Source organism: Pituophis catenifer, unplaced genomic scaffold, assembly GCF_029215685.1.
Source record: "Pituophis catenifer annectens isolate HBS135680 unplaced genomic scaffold, rPitCat1.0.hap2 SCAF_2, whole genome shotgun sequence".
In the NCBI taxonomy this organism is placed as follows: domain Eukaryota; kingdom Metazoa; phylum Chordata; class Lepidosauria; order Squamata; family Colubridae; genus Pituophis; species Pituophis catenifer.
The window spans coordinates 24922683-24942663 of NW_027256882.1; the positions used below are offsets into that span (position 1 = coordinate 24922683).

At 44.8% G+C, this 19981-nt stretch overlaps 2 protein-coding genes across 3 annotated transcripts in view; one reads left to right on the forward strand and one right to left on the reverse strand.

Moving 5' to 3' along the window:
- Positions 1–3672, reverse strand: part of LOC139311825 (zinc finger protein with KRAB and SCAN domains 7-like) — a 51383-nt gene extending 47711 nt beyond the window's left edge. For both annotated transcript variants that reach the window (XM_070936346.1, XM_070936347.1), the window contains exon 1: positions 3540–3672. The gene's annotated coding sequence lies outside the window, so the exon portion shown is untranslated. The remainder of the gene's footprint in view (positions 1–3539) is intronic.
- A 7082-nt stretch (positions 3673–10754) lies between these two features.
- LOC139311867 (zinc finger and SCAN domain-containing protein 2-like) lies at positions 10755–15634 on the forward strand. The gene is made up of 2 exons (XM_070936392.1): positions 10755–10922; positions 13137–15634. Exons 1-2 carry the CDS (start codon positions 10799–10801, stop codon positions 14609–14611), a joined length of 1599 nt encoding a protein of 532 aa, XP_070792493.1. The 5' UTR covers positions 10755–10798; the 3' UTR covers positions 14612–15634.
- Positions 15635–19981: the final 4347 nt, after the last annotated feature.

The following is a 19981-nucleotide window of genomic DNA, read 5'->3' on the forward strand; positions in this document are numbered from 1 at the left end:
CCCTTTCAGCAGTTCCAAAAAGGCTCCACACCCACATTTGCACTACTCGGATGACCCTGAGGACACAAACCAACCTCCAAGTGGCTTCAAGGACCCTCTAAAAGGCGGCAAATGACCAGCTGTCTGCAAGGAGCATAAAAACTTCCATTCCTCACCATCAAGTCAGAGTGGAAGAAGTTTCTTGGATGAGAAAGCCCAGTTGCCTCTTGAAAAAGCACATAGAATAGAATAGAATAGAATAGAATAGAATAGAATAGAATAGAATAGAATAGAATAGAAAAGAAAAGAAAAGAAAAGAAAAGAAAAGAAAAGAATAGAATAGTTATTGGTCAAGTGTGATTGGACACACAAGGAATTTGTCTTGGTGCATACGCTCTCAGTGTACATAAAAGAAAAGATACGCTCATCAAGAATCTTAAGGTAAAAGCACATTTACCTTATGAAAAAGCACATTTGGGACAAACATGACCTAGATGACTGAGAATCTTCATAGACTTTTAGCCATACACTTTGGGATGAGCACCCTTCGAATGGTGTGTGAGTATGAACAGATTTCCAGAAAAAAAATTGCAGAATAAAGGAACCATTTGCACTACTCAGGTGACCCTGAGAACCAGGGTGGATAAAAATCAATGATTTTTTTAAAAAAATAAAAAAAAATCAGATTTTTTTTATTTAAATCGGATTTTTTTGATTTTTATCAAATTTATTTTAATAAAAAACTTTTGGGGTAAAAATCTATCGTAAGATAGCTTTCTATTTAAGATACATAAATCATTTAGTTTATTCAGCATGAAATGGAGCTTAGTTATGTAGCAGGAGGCTGTATATTCTGCAACACTGGGACTATCGGTGAGTCAACAGTGGGTCAAAGGAGGAGCAGAGATGACAGTTGCTCTTTAAAAATTATGATTTAAATCGAGTTGATTTAAATCAAGCCTTTTTACTAGTGATTTAAATCATGATTTAAATTGTGATTTAAATCAACTCGATTTAAATCAAATCCACCCTGCTGAGAACACAGATAAACCTCCAAGTGCCCACAACTCAAGGACCTTCTAAAAGGATGCAAATCACCAGCTGTCTGCAAGGAGTATAAAAACTTCCATTCCCCCACCAGCCAGTCAGAGCTGAAAAAGCTTCTTGGATGAGAAGCGAAACATCTTTAAAGGAAAAAAATCCAGTTGCCTCTTGAAAAAACACCTTTGGGACAACCATGACCTGGATGACTGAGAAATCTCTACAGACTCTTATGGAGGTACTTTTAACACCATCAAACATCAGCATCAATTTATCTCAAGACCTTGGGAAGGACTCAATAGCGGGATAAAAATGGCAACACCAGACTAAACATCTGGCTGACTGGGCAATGAACAATATGCTGCTTTGTCTAAATCCACGCCTATTTCATTCACAAGCAGTTTGACAGAGGGTGAAAACTCTGACCCCGGCTTTACAGTTCAGTTAAGACATTTGTTCAAAAGTTTGAAATTCTCTCCCTATATAAAATATAAGTCAGAACTCAGCCTTAAAACATCCTCAAGGAAAAAACAAAAGTCCAGTTGCCTTTTGAAAGAAGCGCCTTTGGGATAAATTGGATAAATAAAATACAACTATCTTTCACATTCTTATTAAATTATTAAACACCAAGTTGACTCAATTTATTATTTACTGTTTATAAATATATATATATATATATTATTATATGTATATGAAATCTTAATCTGTTCACTGCCCTGAGTCCTTCGGGAGAAGGGCGGTATAGAAATTCAATCAATCAATCAATCAATCAATCAATAAAAACAAAATAAATACATCAACAATGCAGTCAGCCTTGACCAATTGGCTGGTCCAACCGATTCCTCAATGGGAGTTTATAAATATTTTTAAGAATTCACTTTTAAACTTTTTGCTCTTTCCTGCTTTTAAAAACTATCAAGGACCCCCGCCCCCAAAACGCCTTTGGTTTGTACGGGTTACCTTGTCCGATATTTACCATATTAAAAAATTAAAACTGATGCATTCAACTGTCACTACGCTTGTCAGATAGGATTTTAATACTGTAATATTTTTCAACATAAACCGATTTTATGGGACCCAGAGAGGGTCTTGAGGACTTAATAATAATAATAATAATAATTTTATTTCTACTTCCAGCAATCTTAAGTGCACGCTTTGAGAAATACAGCTAGTCCTTGACTAACGACCACAATTGAGCCCAAAATTTCTGTTGCTAATGGACCCATTTGTTAAAGTGCGTTTTGCTCCACTGTACGATTGCTTTCTTGCCACCGTTGTTAAGTGAATCACTGCCATCGTTAAATCAAGCAGCACGCTTGTTAAATGAATCTGGCTTCCCCATTGACTTTTGCTTGTCAGGAGGTGGCGAAAGGGGATCACACGACCCCGGGAATACCGCCACCGTCGTAAATGTGAATCAGTTGGCAAGGATTTGAATTTGGATCACATGACCGTGGGAATGCCGTAACGGTCGTTAAGTGTGAAAACCGCTTGTGCCTTTTTTTAGTGCCGTTGTGACTTGGATCGTCACTAAATGAATTGAGTACAGGATTACTTGTACTAAATCGAGGACTACCTATACACAGGACATAAATCCCCATTTTCTACAGGCGGTCCTCAACTTACAAAACACTTCGCTTAGTGACCGTTCCAAGTGACAACGGCCCTGAAAAAAAAAAAAAGCGAGTTATGCCCGTTTTTCACTCTCTAACGACCCTTTCGACAGTATTTCCGCGATTTCCATTCGGATGCTTGACCACCGACTCCGATTTACGACCGTTTTGCAGGGTCACGTGGTCCCCTTTGCCGACCTTCCGCGAAGCGAAAGTCCGGGTTGGGGGTGGGAAACCCGATTCATTTAACCACCGGGTTGCCAATTTAACCACCGTGGTGATTCGCTGAACAACCGCGGCGAGAAAAACGGTCCAACGGGGGCAAAATTTCCCTCAACCAACGTCTCGCTTAAGCCAGGGAACCGTTGGCGAATGGACGTTGGTCGTAAGTCGAGGACTCGCCCTGCTATGGAGAAATACAAAGCCGCGTATAGGGCACCTTCTGCCACCCAAAGCCGCCTCTAATCCATGTTTAAATCATGTGGCCCAAGGTAGAAACCAGCAAGAAAACCAAGCCGGGCGGGTGGGAAGAAATGAATCCCCTTCCGAAGGGAAAGATGGAAGCTCAGCCTCCCTCTAAGGAAACGAGGCGGCCTAAAGAAAAAGAAAAAGAAAAAAAAAAAAAGCACGTTTTGGCGCCCCCCCTTCAAAATGGCTGGAAAGACGCCTTTTTCCCGGCCGAGGGAAAGGATGTCCAGGCCTTGGGGGGAAAAACGGCGGCGGCGGCGGCGAAAACCAAAACAATAATGCTTACTATTAAAAAAAAAAAAGCACAGGCGCGACTCTTCCAAGGGCGGGAAAGACCCCGCCGGGAGGGGCGGGGGGGGGAGGAGGAGGAAGATGGATACCTTCCCGGCCTCGCCGCCCCCGCAAGGACCGGGGCGGTGGTTAAAAGCCCGTTCTCACCTTAGTTTTCCTTCAAGGTTGCACCCGACGGCGGCGGCAAAGAGGAAAGCGCTCCCCGGGCTGGTCGCCCCACGGAGCCTCGGAACCCAGTCGCCTCTCTTCTTGCAGTGGGCGCATCCAATTCAGCAGGCGACGTCCATAGGGCGCGCACCGGCCTTTCTCTCTCCTCTCGCTCTGTGACGCATCACTTCCTTTCGCCCCGAGCATGCCGGGAAATGTAGTTTCGTCAGGGCTCGGCTACGGAAAGGCGGAAGGGACAAAAAAAAGAGGAAAAGCGGCTACTGCAAAATTCGACTTGGGACCGCTGAAATGACACCGGTCATAATAGGGATTTATGGGCTTTATTGTCGCTTTGCAGGTTACACTATAATCGGCGTACATTAACTTTAAAGCCCAGAAAAGTGAGGGAAATGTGTGTGTCCCTGTGAATGTGTGTGAGTGAGAGGACCCTTCTATGTCTCGCTTAGCAACATACATTTTGGGCTCAATTGTGGTCATAAATCGAGGACTACCCGTATAGATAAATAAGTAAATAACACTTATTTTAACGACTTTTGTTAAAAAGGAAAAGGAAGGTCCTTTGCGTCATCTTTTTAAATGCTGCAATTCATTTTACATTTCTGTCCTCGTTTTCCCCCACTGCCCCCCCAATTTTATTTATTTATTTATTTATTGGTTCGATTTATATGCTGCCCTTCTCCGGAGACTCAGGGCGGCTTACAATGCATTAAGCAATAGCCTTCATACTTTTGTATATACCTGCTTAGTAGGGCTTTCGGGGGCCCCCAAGCGATGTTCTTTTTTGTACAAAGTCAGCTTATTGCCCCCACAATCCGGGTCCTCATTTTACCTACCTCGAAAGGATGGAAGGCTGAGTCAACCTTGAGAACTGGTGAGATTCGAACTTGCAATAATTGCAGGCAGCTGGTGCTATTTAACAGCACTTTAGTCTGCTGCGCCACCAAGGCTCTTTTTGAAAAAGCACAACCAGATGCAAAAGATAATGACTACAGTGAACTGGATTGATTTTAAATTTGGGATTAAATTATTGCAGCTGGAAGCAGTGGTGGGTTTCAAAAAATTTTACTACTGGTTCTGTGGGTGCGGCTTGGTGGGCATGGCAGGGGAAGGATACTGTAAAATCTCCATTCCCTCCCCAATCCAGGGGAAGGTTACTGCAAAATCCCCATTTCCTCCCGATCAGCTGGGACTCAGGAGGCAGAGAATAGATGGGGGCAGGACCAGTCAGAGATGGTATTGACCGGTTCTCCGAACTACTCAAAATTTCCGCTTTCTCCAGAACTGGTCAGAACCTGCTGAAACCCACCTCTGACTGGAAGGTACATTTGCTCCTTCCAAAAAATTCAGGCATTCAGCACCTGAACAGGAGACTTTGTCAATGGGAAGGGACCAGGGAAGGGTACAGAGCAGTGGTGGAATTCAGTTTTTTTTCACTACCAGTTCTGTGGGCGTGGCTTGGTGGGCGTGGCAGGGGAAGGATACTGCAAAATCCCCATTCCCTCCCCACTCCTGGGGGAAGGATATTGCAAAATCCCCATTCCCACCCCACTCTAGGGCCAGCCAGAAGTGATATTTGCTGGTTCTCTGAAATACTCAAAATTTCTGCTGCCGGTTCTACAGAACCTGTCAGAACCTGCTGAATAGTACCCCTGGTACAGAGAATTTCGGATCTCTAACCTGGAATTGTTTCTTTGACCTTACAGCTCTCGACGAACTGGGTTGCTTCTTCTTGCTGCGGCTCCTGAGTGGAGGTGATGCCTGGTTCAGGAAGGACAACCCCATTTTGGAAACGTAAGAAAAGAACAGAAAAAAAGATTATGTTTTTTTTTTTTTTTTTTTAAATTTGATTTATATGCCGCCCTTCTCCGGAGACTCAGGGCGGCTTACAATGTGCTCAGCAATAGCCTTCATACTTTTGTATATTTTTATACAAAGTCAGCTTATTGCCCCCACAAACTGGGTCCTCATTTAACCTACCTTAGAAAGGATGGAAGGCTGAGTCAACCTTGAGCCTTGGAGAGATTCGAACCAGCAGTAAATTGCAGGTAGCTGTGTTAATAACAGGGTGCTTTAAACCACTGTAGTACCAAGGCTCTTGGTACTCTCTTTTGTTCTCCTTGAGGAATTTATTGCTCTTCCTGAATTCTTTCCCTTTTGACGGGACTATGATTTCTCAGAGCAACTAAGAGTCAATTTGGATAGTGAGATGGGCAGCATATAAATGTAATAAATAAATAAGATTTTGTTGTTTTTTTTAAATTATTGCCCCCGATGATTTCTTCCTTTCCTTTATGCAAGTGATGGCAATGTTAATTTAATTCAACCTTGGATAGGGAAGAACTCAATCCAATCTATGATGATCACTCTAAATCAGGGGTGAAATCCAGCAGGTTCTGACAGGTTCTGGAGAACCGGTAACAGAAATTTTGAGTAGTTTGGAGAACCGGCAAATACCACCACTCCCTTAGCCTATTTAAGGAGGAACGCCGATTGCAGCAAGTTGTAGGGAACAACTTTAGTTCACTCTCCTTCGCGTCTGGATTCTCTGCAAAATTGCTTCTGAGCTTTCTGTCAACTCTAGTAAGACTGTGATTACCTTATCTCAGAATTCTTGTAGGCTGTTAAGACAGTTTATTAACAGCCTTTGGTTGATAAAGACTGAGTTATTTGAGTAAAATAAGCTTTGTATAGAGTTTGTGTGTGCTGCGTTCTTTGGGGTCCGTAGCTGGGGCAGAACACCTATCTGCCTGCCAAGCAATATGGATGTTGCTGGCTGTTCTCACAGACTGGCTGGTATCCAAAGAGGTCAATAGTGGCCTCCCGTTGGCTTTGAATCGAGGTTAGGCAGCTGCCTGTCAAGAATGCTTAAATCTCGATTCCTGAACTGATCTTAGTGGCTACCATGATGCTCCTTTCTAAATCTGGGATTCTAACTTAGAAAAATTATCCCTACTGGTCAGCTGGTCTCTTTCTCCCCACCCGCCAACCCACCCCAAATCTCCAAAAGTAGACATCCCACTAAGGTTGAAATTCATCTGATCCCCTGCTGTAGCCTCTTGGTAGCTTCTCAGGAACTCCTCGGTCAAGGCCATCGTTTGAATGCCCTGCTGGAGGTTCTTCGCTGACACCCAGGTTTTGACTTCTGCTGGAAAGATGGCCAGGAACCGCTCCAGGACCAACAACTCCAGGATCTCCTCCTTGGTGTGTCTCTCTGGCTTCAGCCACCGATAGCAAAGCTCCCGGAGACTTCTGTAAACCCTCTGAGGGTCTTCAATCCCCTGGTAGTGAAAATGACGGAACTGCAGGCACTGAGCTTCTACTCGCTGAGCTTCTCCTTGTAGGATGGCAGCCTTGATCCTTCCATAATCCTCTAGGTTTCCAGCTTCCAGGGCAGACAGAATAATCTGGGCTTCTCCACAAAGAACTGGCAGGAGCTGGGCTGCCCACTCTCCCTTAGGTCACCCGAAGGCTTTGGCAACTTGCTCGAAGGAGGCCAGGAAGGCCTTGGGGTTCTCCCTGAGCTCTGTTTGGGTTGGCTCCTTTCTATCTGAGAAAATGGACTCTTATCTCCTTTAGCAAGACCTACCACTGGTAATCCAGCCTGGTTATTTACGGGACCGCCTGCTGCCGCAAATGGCCTCCCACCGGCCGGTTCGCTCTCACAGAGAGGGACTCCTCCGGGTGCCGTCGGCCAAACAATGTCGGCTGGCGGCCCCCAGGGGGAGAGCCTTCTCTGTGGCGGCACCTACTATCTGGAACAACCTCCCCCCAGAGATACGGAGGATCCCGGATCTGCGCACCTTCCGCCACGCTCTTAAGACCTTTTTATTTCACCAGGCGGGCCTGGCCTAACCTTTCCCATTCTTTTGTATTGTAAATTTTATTGTAAATTTTAATTTGTTCTTAACCTGGGGTTTTAAATTTGTCTTGGGCTAAATTGATTTAATTCGATTTTATTTCTGCTCTTAATTTTTGTATTTTACGTGTTTTATTCTGTGCCTGTTCACCGCCCTGAGTCCTTCGGGAGTAGGGCGGTATACAAATTAAATAAAATGAAATGAAATTAAATTAAATTAAATGAATGGGTCCTTCTTGTGGGGCTGAGTTACTTCTAGGCTCAAGATGACTTCCAGAAGCCCTATTTCCTGCCCTCAGTCTTGATGATGATGATGATGCAGCAGCTAGAGGCTCCATTTAAACACCTGGTTGTAAACTGTAATCTGGCAACAAAAGATCAAAGGCCACAGATCAAAGGAAGGGGTTTCTTTTATCACCTGGCAATAAGGTGAGGATCATTAGAAAGAGGTGTACTGATAAGGCGAGCCAAGGCAGTCCCCTCCCACCTCCATGTGCGTGGGTGTGTTTGTATACACTTGGGTGTTTTGAATTTTGCAAAAGGGGAAGAGGTGGGTTGGGCAGAGAAGAAGGGAATCCCCTGAAAGGGCTTGCAGGCTGCCAGCCCCTCCCTTGTCATAGATTAGGGAACTCCCTCTGCCTGTTTTATCTAGCAAAGGGGATTGGATTACAGCAAGCACAAACCTGTTTTCCTCTCCTTTAAAATCCCTTTTTTTTAATCTCTCTCTCTCTCTCTCTCTCTCTCAACAACCTGGAAAAGGCCATTTTGGTTGAAGAAGAAGGGTGGTGGGGTGTTGTCCAACTTATTTTGAGCGCATGGCAATAAGGCCAAGCAGGGTTCAAACAAATTATCTATCTATCTATCTATCTATCTATCTATCTATCTATCTATCTATCTATCTCCATCCATGTGTGTGTGTATCCATATGTAGGAAGTTAGCACCCACACCTTTCCTAGAAGAATGAAATATTTTAGGAAATATTAAAAAGGCAGAATATTATGTTTCCCTGTATGAGAAATGGAGAAGCATGTTTTAAAGACGAAGCAGCTCCCACCTTCTTGCCCCCCCCCCATGGGCCTTTGTCAATGGGCCAGAGGCAGAAACTCAATTCCCTCCCATCTTTGTCAATGGACCATAATCAGCCTTCTGCCACCGATAGCCTCCCACCAACCAGTTCGCTCCCACAGAGAGGGACTCCTCAGGGTGCTGTCGGCCAAACTATGTCGGCTGGCGACACCCAGGGGGAGAGCCTTCTCTGTGGGAGCTCCTGCCCTTTGGAACGAACTGCCCCCGGAAATACGCACAATCTCTGACCTCCGAGTTTTTCGCTGTGCTCTCAAGACCCTGCTGTTCTGACAGGCAGCGCTATCTTTGTAAAGGAGTTTTAAATTCGGAGTTTTAAATTTTGGGGTTTTTAACGAATTGGCCGTAAATGTAATAATTTTAATAATTTTTAAATTTAATTGGGATTTGTGTTGTGTTTTTTACTTGGCTGTGCACCGCCCCGAGTCCTTCGGGAGAAGGGCAGTATAAAAAGAAAATTATCTATCTATCTATCTATCTGCAACACAATAGGACCCATCTAGCAATAGAAACTCACCACATGGCACCTGGGAAGATTACATCAGCCAGCAAGGCCAGCTAAGACCCCCACCCCCTGGGAGTCTGACAACCAATCAGGATACTCTTTCTGGGCCCCAGGAAGTTCAAAGCCAGCGAGAGCATAAAACCCAGGGACTCGCAGCATCTCCCCACTTTTCTGTTCAGGAACTCAAACCATGTGATCCTGTCCACCATTAAAGCATCTTTCTTAGCAGCCTCCATGTTTCCAGTGTCTTTTTCCCCACTTGGAGCTGGACCCAGAAGGATATTTCTTCTTACACATATATCTATATCTAATATATATCTCTATATATGGAGATATATCTCTATATCTCTATATCTCTATATCTCTCTATATACAGTATATTTACTGACAAAGAAATAAAGGGAGACTAGAATAGATCTATTTTAACTTTTGTGTACGAATGTTTTTTATCTTGGCTGTTCACCACGCTGAGTCCGAAAGAAGGGCGGTATAGAAATCTGAATGAATGAATGAATGAATGAATGAATGAATGAATGAATAAATAAATAAATAAATAAATAAATAAATAAATAAATTTCAAGCTATTTAACACTCATCAGCTAGCCTCTGGGATATTTGTCAGTAAATATAAATTTAACACAAAATAGTTTGTCGAGAAAGCGACTGCCTGAAGGCTCCTGGATTGGGCTGAAAGGCGAAAAGGAAACCGTATTCTCCTTCCCATATTTGGGTTAGACCAGGTTGCTTCGAACCTTGGCCACTTTAAGACTTGTGGACTTCAACTCCCAGAATTCCTCTGCCTGCAAAGCTGGCTGAGGAATTCTGGGAGTTGAAGTCCACAAGTCTTAAAAGTGGCCAAGATTGGAGAGACCCCCGTTATATAATATAATCATCAACCCTTAAGGGTTAAACTCACCGAGCGTGCATTCCTAGAGAGCCACCGTCATTTGAAGCGGAACCGGCGGAATCGAAAGAAGGTGGCGGCTTTTCCGAGGGAGGGGGGGAAGGGGGCGTGGCCAAGCTGCCTGGCAGAGAGGAAGGTGAGCCGAGCTTCTTCGCCTTTGCGCAAAACAAAGGGAAAGGTGGAGCCCGCGGGAGGGAAAGAGAGAGAAGATGGAGGGGAGAAGCGGCTGGGAAGAGCAAGCGTGGGTCACGGAGAGTGAGAGAGAGCCTAAGATCGAGACACATTTGGCCATGGGGGTGATGGGAGTTGTAGTCCCTCTAGGTTTGGAGTCCTCATAAATTCAATAACCTGGAAGAGAAGAGTTTTGAAGGAGACGAGCGATTCAAAAATGTGAAAAATAAATAAAATACAGGATGTCGGTATTGATTATCCCATGATTGCTCGTTTCAGAAGCACTGAACCCAAGAGAGAAAAAAGTGAAACTCAGCTGAAATGTAGCCTTTTTTAACCTGCTATCTCCAGATATTTGAGGAACCCCAACTTCCAGAATTCCCAGACAATATGGTGGATGAAATAAAGTTGTGCTTCCATCAATCTCAGCTAACTGCCCCTCTTGCAATTTTGTTGGATTATAACTCCCATTATTCCAACAGTATCGTTATTCCTGATGTTGCCTTTTGGTGAGGTTGACCGGCATTGTTGTCGGCAAAGTTGGGGGCAAAGTTTAGGGCGATGCTTCTCTAATTTTGCCTCACATTGATTAGAAATGTTGCCTCTCGTTGATTAGGAAGCCATGTGTGGAATACCGTCTTCCCAAAGAAGATGAGAACAGGCTGGATGAAAAACTGGTGACCCCTTTTCAAAAAATTTTTTCCATGAAGATGTTTCGATGTCCAGGATGAGTCAAAAGGAAGATCTGCAGAAGTTGCAGGCCAGCGCCCTTCTTTCTGACCCAGTTAGAGTTAAAAAGGAAGAGGAAGCCATCCCTTTCGACCAGGCAAAAGATAGCGAAGGTGAGAAAAATTCCATAGATGATCTTAAGTTAGACAAGCAAGTAATTTTCTCTCATTGTCTGTCTGTGTGTTTATTAATTTAATTTATATGGCCATCCATCTCAAATACATGACTCTGGGTGGCCTTATATTTTTGGAAATGATTCCCTGACTGGTAATAAAAATAACCACATCATCATCATGCAACGAAGTGTTTAGATGAATAGACCAAGGGAATGCAGAGAAGAGCAACTACGATGATTAAAGGCCTGGAAACTAAAAGTGTGCAAACAGTTGCAGGAACTGGGTAGGGCTAGTCTAGAGAAAAGAAGGACTAGGGTTGACATGATAGCAGTGTTCCAGTGTTTGAGGGGCTGCCACAAAGAAGAGGGGGTCAACCTATTTTCCAAAGCACCCGAAGGCAGGGCAAGAAGTAATGGATGGAAACTAATCGAACGAAGCAACCTAGAACTAAGGAGAAACTTCCTAACAGTGAGGACAATTAACCAGTGGAACAGCTTTGCCTTCAGAAGTTGTGGGTGCTTCATCACTGGAGGATTTTAATAAGAGACTGGACAGCCACCTGTCTGAAATGGTATAGGGTCTCCTGTGTCAGGTTTCGAGGTCGTCTCAAATAAATTGTATTTCATACAAAGTCTTTGATGAAAAACTCCCATTTATTAAGCACGACATTCTAACTCCGACTCCATTGCAGCCAACACTGACTTCCTGACCCAAAACCCTCCCTTTCTTTTCCCCACTCCTCTGCACTCATTGGCCATCTTCCAAATCACTCTACCCCTAATCTACTGCTCCAGCTCAAAGGAATTTTCCCCCTCCCATCCCGTCTCCTAGGAGATATTATCTCCAGGGAAAATAAGTAGGTGAAAAGTCAACCGTCCCTTTCCAGACGCCTCCGCTTCTCCTTATGTCAGCACTAGAGTAAATGCAGCTTGAAGTGCTGACATCCTGCTTGAGCAGGGGGTTGGACTAGAAGACCTCCAAGGTCCCTTAAGCTCTATTCTGATTGATTAATGGATTGATTAATTGATTGTATTAAGGATATTTTTGAGTTACACCCGAAGTTGTGGCTTATAAAGCAGAGTACCGTTAGAATTTTACGCACGGAAACGGTTTGAGAGTAATTGTGAATAACATACAGACAAACTGGGTTTTATAGTATTTTACTTTAAGGGAAAAGCAAAATCATAGTCCTTTAACAATCCAAGTCTTAGCCATATAAAGTGCAATATAAACTCAATCCAGGGATATAAAATCTTCTCACCAGTTTGTAGAAAAATACAAGGAACAATCAGGAACAATATAAAGACAGTTCAATAAATATCAGAAAGCAGTAAATAAATAACCATGATCAAACAATTGACCATAGAGAGATCAAAAAGAGTTACAGTATAGCAGCAGGTAAAATGGTGTAGTGTCCACACTAACCATAATTTAGCTCTCCTTAAATACATTGGCTACAGAGCTCAGCCAATCAGGATGCAGAATGACTCAGCACAGTTCTTAAAGCTACATAATACATTCACATAAGATAAACATGCAATGTTGGCTTATATATTTCCTGGCCAACCAATTAGGCAATAACCATTTCCTAAGAGACTGATTGATTGAATAAATGAATAAATATGGCAGATAGGGTATACTTAGATTTCTGTACCGTATTTGATGAAGTTGGCTGTAACCATTTCCTTGATAAAATGGAACTGTTTGAGATAATGAATCGAACTGCCAGAGGCATTTGCAGCTGGTTGAGCAACCACATCCATTGTCTGGTTCTTCGTAATGCTAAGACATCTATGTCAACATAGATATGGAGTACAGGTAGTCCTCGACCTACGACCGCAATTGCTAAGCAAGGTAATTGTTGTGAGTTTTGCCATGTTTTACGACCCTTTTTGACACAATTGTTAAGTGAACTACTACAGCTGTTAAGTGAATCCCACGGTCGTTAACTGAATCCAACCTCCCCATTGACTTTGCTTGTCGGAGGCCAGCTGGGAAGGTTACAAACCGCGATCACATGGCCCCAGGACAGGGCAACCGTCATAAATATGTGCCAGTTGCCAAGGGCCCGAATTTTGATCACATGACCATGGGGACGCTGCAGTGGTCGTAAGAGTGAAAAAAAGGTCATAAGTCGTTCCAGTCCCAATTGCTGTTGTAAATTGAGGACTATCTGTATTTTTTTAAAAAAATCTCTGCTTATTCTTTCAGGCAGAAGTTACGTGTCTGAGGTAAAAGATGAGGACCATCAGTGGAAACCTGAGGAAGAGAAAGGAGCAGCCGAAGAAAATCTGTGCAGCAGTGTCGTGCACAGAGAACCTGTGAAAGATGCCCAAGAACTCTGGAGGCATCATGAGAAAACTCTGGAAAGAAAGATTAACTGCATTTCTTCCTGGGGCAATGAAATTCCTGGGCAGGAGGGACTCCGCGAACGTGAGCAGGAGAAGAGGTCACTCTACAGCGCAGTTCAAGACGAGCAGGCCGTCTACCAGTGCTTGTACTGTAAGAAGTCCTTCAACGCTCACTTTAAATTGATTAGACACCACAGGATCCACACTGGGGAGAAACCCTACAAGTGTTTGGATTGCGGCAAGAGCTTTGACCAAAAAGGCAACCTGATCGCCCACGCGAGAATCCACACCGGGGAAAAACCGTTCGTGTGCCCCGATTGTGGGAAAAACTTCAGCCACAAAGGAAGCCTTGTTTTGCACGTGAGAACCCACACGGGAGAGAAACCGTACAAATGTCCGGACTGTGGGAAAAGATTCAGCCGATCTGGGTCCCTGAGAGAACATGAGAAAACCCACACGGGGGAAAGACCGTATGCTTGCTTGGATTGCGGGAGGAGTTTCCGAAAGAATTCTGAGCTAGCCACGCATTACCGGTTTCACACGGGTGAGAAGCCGTATAAATGTTCAGGCTGTGAGAAATCTTTCAGCACGAGCTCTAACCTCATTGCCCATCAAAGGACTCACACGGGAGAGAAACCGTACAAATGTTGTGACTGTGGAAAAAGGTTCAGCCAGGCCGGAAATCTGAAAGAACACGAGAGGACTCACACCGGAGAGAAGCCGTATAAGTGTCCAGACTGTGGCAAAAGCTTCCGGCAAATCTCTTACTTTATGAAGCATCACCAGACTCACCTTCCAGAAGGGAAAATGCCAATGGAGGAGAAACCCTATAAATGCTCAGACTGCGGGAAAGGTTTCGGAGAGAAAGCGAGCCTTGGGAGACACGAAAGAATCCACACCGGAGAGAAACCGTTTAAATGCTCCGATTGCGGGAAAAGCTTCTGCCTCAAATCCAACCTGGTTGTCCACGTGAGAATCCACACGGGAGAGAAACCGTACAAATGTTCCGAGTGTGGCAAGAGCTTCAACCAGACGTCAAGTCTTCATAATCACGAGCGAACCCACAAGGGCGAGGAACCCTATAAATGTTTGGAATGTGGGAAAAGCTTCAACAGGCCGTCGCAGCTGAAGACTCACGAGAGAATCCACACCGGAGAGAAACCCTTTAAGTGCTCAGAATGTGGGAAAGGCTTTGTTTACAGTCATCACCTTGTTAGACACCAGAGGAATCACACGGAAGAGAAACCTTACATATGCTCCCAATGTGGAAAGGGGTTTAGCCACAAATCCACCCTTATTAGACATCAGGGAATCCATAAAGAAGGAAAAAAATAGATACGTTTTTTTGGTTTTGCCTCCAGTGCATGTGTGAAAACTCATGCAGAAGTCAGAAGTACAACCATAAAGAGATCCAGGATAGCAATAGCACTTAGACTTATATACCCCTTCACAGTGTTTTACAGCCCTCTCTAAGCGGTTTACAGAGTCAGCCTAAGGCTCCCAACAATCTGGGTCCTCATTTTACCCACCTCGGAAGAATGAAAGGCTGAGTCAACCTTGAGCTGGTCAGGATCGAACTGCTGGCAGCCGGCAGTCAGCAGAAGTAGCCTGCAGTACTGCATTCTAATCACTGTGCCACCACAGCTCTTGGAATGTGAAAGACACATTTTCTGCATTGGCCAGAGAACTGAACTAGACAGATGTTTTATGAGATCCGGGAGGACTCTTCATAATGTTCATCACAGTGGTCAGTGATTGGTCTTTGGAGAGCTTAAAAGAACCACCTCAAGTCTCCTATATCCAACATTTATGCTTAGACTCTCCAAGGTGCTTCTCAAAAGGCAACTGGACTTTCTTGCTTTTTTTTTCCCCTTGAAAACATTTCGCTTCACATCCAAGAAGCTTCTTCAGTTCTGACTGAATGGTGGAGAGCGGGAGGATTTATATTCTTTGCAGTCATCTGGTCGCTAGGATTTTGAAGGTTGGTCATTAGTAGCACCTTTGAGACAACCGTGACCTGGATGATTGAGAATCTCCATAGACATTCAGGCTCAGAGTATCTCCACATGCAATTCAGGTAGCACCAGCCATGTGGAAGAAGGAAGAAGCTAAGCTTGGGAGAAGATGACTGAAGAAGTAGAGGAATCTTCTTGGAGGGGAGATATCCAGGGGTTGGAAAATCTCACCTCCAAAATAGCTGAATGAGAATTAAGCATATTTGGTGATTATTGGAGATACTGGTGGGAGGGTATAGAAAACCGAGTATAGAGAGAGAATAAAATGAAGGACATCACTAATCAGCATAACTGTTTCAGGTCCCTCATGTTTTGGTTTTTATTTCAAGTCTTGTTTCTTGAATTTCTCTTCACCGATACGCTTACGTATTCTCTGTTTCTTAGCTCTGTTCAGAAAATGTGTGAAGGAAACGAAACTACTGTTCTAACATTGTACTTGATGGTGGATGATGGCTTCCCCCAACCTTGGAGCTCCTCCTGATGGCTCAACCATGACTGAGAATTATTTTGTTGTTGTTAGTTGCGAAGTCGTGTCCGACCCATCGCGACTCCATGGACAATGTTCCTCCAGACCTTCCTGTCCTCTACCGTCCTCTGGAGTCTATTTAAGCTCATGCCTACTACTTCAGTGACTCCATCCAGCCATCTCGTTCTCTGTCGTCCCATTTTTCTTTTGCCCTCAATCTTTCCCAGTATTAGGCTCTTCTCCAGTGAGTCCTCCCTTCCAGTGGTGGGTTTCAAATTTTTTTACTGTGGGAGTGGCTTAGTGGGCATGGCATGGGTGGATGGGTGTGGCTTGGTGGGCGTGGCAGGGGAAGGATACTGTAAAATCTCCATTCCCTCCCCACTCCAGGGGAAGGTTACTGCAAAATCCCCATTTCTTCCCGATCAGCTGGGACTTGGGAGGCAGAGAATAGATGGGGGCGGGGCCAGTGGTGGGTTGCCCCAGGTTCACACCAGTTCTATAGAACCGGTAGTAAAACCGGAGGGAGGCTCCACCCACTGACCCTGACATCATTAAAATGCTTCTGCGCATGCGCGCGCGGCCCTGTTGCGAACCGGTAGTAAAGGTAAGTAGAACCCACCCCTGGGCGGGGCCAGTCAGAGGTGGTATTTATCGGGTCTCCAAACTACTTAAAATTTCCGCTACCGGTTCTCCAGAACTGGTCAGAACCTGCTGAAACCCACCTCTGCTTCCTTCTCATTAGGTGGCCAAAGTATTTGAGTTTCATCTTCAGGATCTGGCCTTCTAAAGAGCAGTCAGGGTTGATCTCCTCTAGGACTGACCGGTTTGATCGCCTTGCAGTCCAAGGGACTTGCAGGAAAATCCTCACCTTTAGAAGGTGCCAAGATTGAGGAAGTCTGATCTGTAGTTCATTCAGAAGGCCCAGTAGAGCGATCGGAACAAAACAGCTCTTTAAAGAGAAGAAGTTGCAATAACGAAAGTGTTCTAAGGTACAGGTAGTCCTCGACTTACGATCACAAATGAGCCCAAAATTTTGGTTGCTAAGCAAGACAGTTGTTCAGTGAGTTTTGCCCCATTTTATGACCTTTTTTGTGGAGTGAATTGTTGTGGTTGTTAAGTTAGTTAGTAAGTGAATCTGGCTTCCCCGTTGACTTTGCTTGTGACAAGGTTGTTAAAAGTTGATTGTGTGACCCCAGGACACTGCAGCCGTCATAAATATGAATCAGGAGCCAAGCATCTGAATTTTGATGACTATGGGGATGCTGCAAAGGTCATATGTGTGAAAAATGGTCATAAGTCACTTTTTCAGTGCCGTTGTAACTTCTAATGGTCACTAAACAAACGGTTGTAAGTCGAGGATTACCTGCAGCGTGGTGCATTCTGACATAGGGCAGCTTTTCAGGAGACTGGATAATGTCTTAATTATTTTGGTGTCGTTTTTCCACAATTTGCCTATTTGTGTAGTATGCCTAAGCTTTTGGAGGTCTATATCAGGGGTGAAATCCAGCAGGTTCTGACAGATTCTGGCAAACTGGCAGCGGAAATTTTGAGCAGTTTGGAGAACCGGCAAATATCACCTCTGGCTGGCCCCAGAGTGGGGTGGGAATGGGGATTTTGCAGTATCCTTCCCCTGCCACGCCCACCAAGCCACGCCTACCAAGCCATACCACGCCCACCAAGCCACGCCCACAGAACCGGTAGTAAAAAAATTTGGATTTCACCACTGGTCTATATCTACGTGCTTCTATGTGGTCATCTTTTGTGCATGCTTAACGTGTGGGCGGGCGTGCATATGCTTCTCTGCATGTGCATAGTTGTGTGTTGTGTGTGTTAGCATTTTCCTGACCGCATATTAAACTAAAATAAAGATTATGGTGATAGCCTCTGGGTAATCCAGAAGGCGGTCAAAATGGGTAGCCAAACTTGTACTTCGTATATAAGAATACAGGTAATCCTCAACTTACGACCACAGTTGAGCCGAAAATTTCGGTTGCTAAGCAAGACAGTTATAAGTGAGTTTTGCGATCTTTGCGATTTTACGAACTTTCCTACCACCGTTGTTAAATGAATCACTGCAGTTGTTAGGTTAGTAACACGGTTCTTAAGTGAATCTGGCCTCCCCATTAACTTAGCTTGTCAGAAGGTTGCAAAAAGTGATCATGTGACACACACCCCCCCCACACACACACACACGGACACGGCAAAGGTCATAAATTCGAACCAGTTGCCGAGTGCCTGAATTTTGATCCCGTAACCACTTGGATGTTGCAATGGTTGTAAGTGGGAAAAACGGTCGTAAGTCACTTTTTTTCAGTGCCGCTGTAACTATGACCAGTCACTCAATGAAAGGTTGCAAGTCAAGGACTTACCTGTACTTTAAACCATGTGGAGAATCCAGAGTTAGGTTGAACAAGATCATTTTCAACAATATTATGCTGGCGATACAAAGAATTGGTCCTGGAGCTGATTGATTGATTACCGTATTTTTCGGACTATAAGACACACTAAGATTTCGAAGAGGAAAACAAGAAAAATTTTTTGCCCTCCCCGGCCTCCAGGAGCACTCTGCAGGCCTCCCAAACCCTCTGCGCATCCCGTTTTTGTGAAAAACGGGCCTGGTTTTTCAAATTAAGCCTGGTCAATTAGGCCTTGGGTGAAAATGGCTATATTTGATGTATAAGACGCACCAACATTTCAGGGGTGGGTTATAAATTTTTTTACTACCGGTTCTGTGGGCGTGGCTTATTTTGTGGGTGTGGCTTGGAGGTCATGTGACTGGGTGGGCGTGGCTAGCTGGTCAGAGCCATTTCTGGAAGATCCTCACACTTACGACCAGTCCTCACACTTACGACCCGGCTCATTTGTTTGCTTTTAACACTGATCAGCTGTAGGACGGCCCTTTGAAGTCCCGCAGCAAGAGTTTAAACAGTTTTTTTCCCTCTAGTCATCAGCTGGGACTCAGGAGGCAGCAATAGATTGGGGGTGGGACCAAATAAAAGGTAAGAATAACGTGGAGGGGTGGGAGGGCGGGGGGGAGAACCGGTTCGGTGACGTCATATTGTCACCGCTACCAGATCGACCGAACCGGGAGGAACCCACCACTGCAACATTTCCACCTTCTTTTAGGGGGGAAAAAGTGCGTCTTATACTCCGAAAAGTATAGTATGTATCAATAGGTCAGTGTGTCTCTTAATGACTACATAGTTTAAGATTTTCTCCAAGACACTCTGTTCCCAAACTCGGTCATCTAATAAGAAGAGATTGGACAGTTACTTGTCTGGAATGATATAGGGCAGTGATGGCTAACCTTTTTGCCATCGCGTGCCAAAAGCAGCGGGAGCACAGGTATGTGCCCACACCCATAATTCTATGTGCCCCGCCCCTGCGCATGCACGCAGGGCTCCCCCTGCTTTTGGCACGTGATGGCACGGTGGGCTCGGTAGGCCTGTTTTTCGCCCTTCCCAGGCTCCAGAGCTTTTCTAAGAGCCCGGGGAGGGTGAAAATGGCCTTCCCCACCCCCCTGGAGGCCAGAAATGGTCCGTTTGCCAACTTCTGGCAAATGGGCCATTTCCGGCCACCGGAGGGCCGTTTGCACCCTCCCGGGCTCCTAGAAAGGCTCTGGAGCCTGGGGAGAGCAAAAAACGGGCCTTCCCCACACTCCTCAGGCCCTCCAGAGGCAGGAAACAGCCTGTTTCCCTATTTCTGGTGGGCCCAGAAGGCCCGAAAATCAGCTGGCGAGCTGAGCTCGTGTGCCCACTGATATGGCTCCATGTGCCACCTGTGGCACGCATGTCACAGGTTCGCCATCACGGATATAGGGTCTTCTGCTTGAGCAGGAGGATGGATTATAAGACCTTCAAGGTCCCTTCCAGTACTATTCTGATTCTCTGATTTTCTAATATCTCAAACATTGGATTGGGCTGAGGCAGAAGCCCAGTAAATTTCAATGTTGGTGCCAAGACGAGGGCCTATTTTGGGGCACCAGAACTTCTGCGAGTAGATTTTTAAATGGTTTTCTTTTTTGCAAGTCACCTATAATACATGAGGTGAGCGGCTGTGTGAACTTTAAATAAATAAACGAATCCTTCACTTTCTGCAGTCGTTCTCTTTCCTCAGAATTTTCCTGGCCTTCCCTGCATTTTCTCATCCTGCCTTCGTTTGTTGGCATTCCTGGTCTTTTGTACAATGGGAAAGGTGGGGTGATAGGAGCAGACAGAAAGTTGT

What these genes read in the sequence shown, in the direction of transcription:
- LOC139311867 (XM_070936392.1), top strand. Translation starts at nt 10,799, where the DNA reads ATGTCCAGGATGAGTCAAAAGGAAGATCTGCAGAAGTTGCAGGCCAGC. An exon ending in CCAGGCAAAAGATAGCGAAG is followed by an intron (nt 10,923 to 13,136) that starts GTGAGAAAAATT and finishes TTATTCTTTCAG; the next exon opens with GCAGAAGTTACGTGTCTGAG.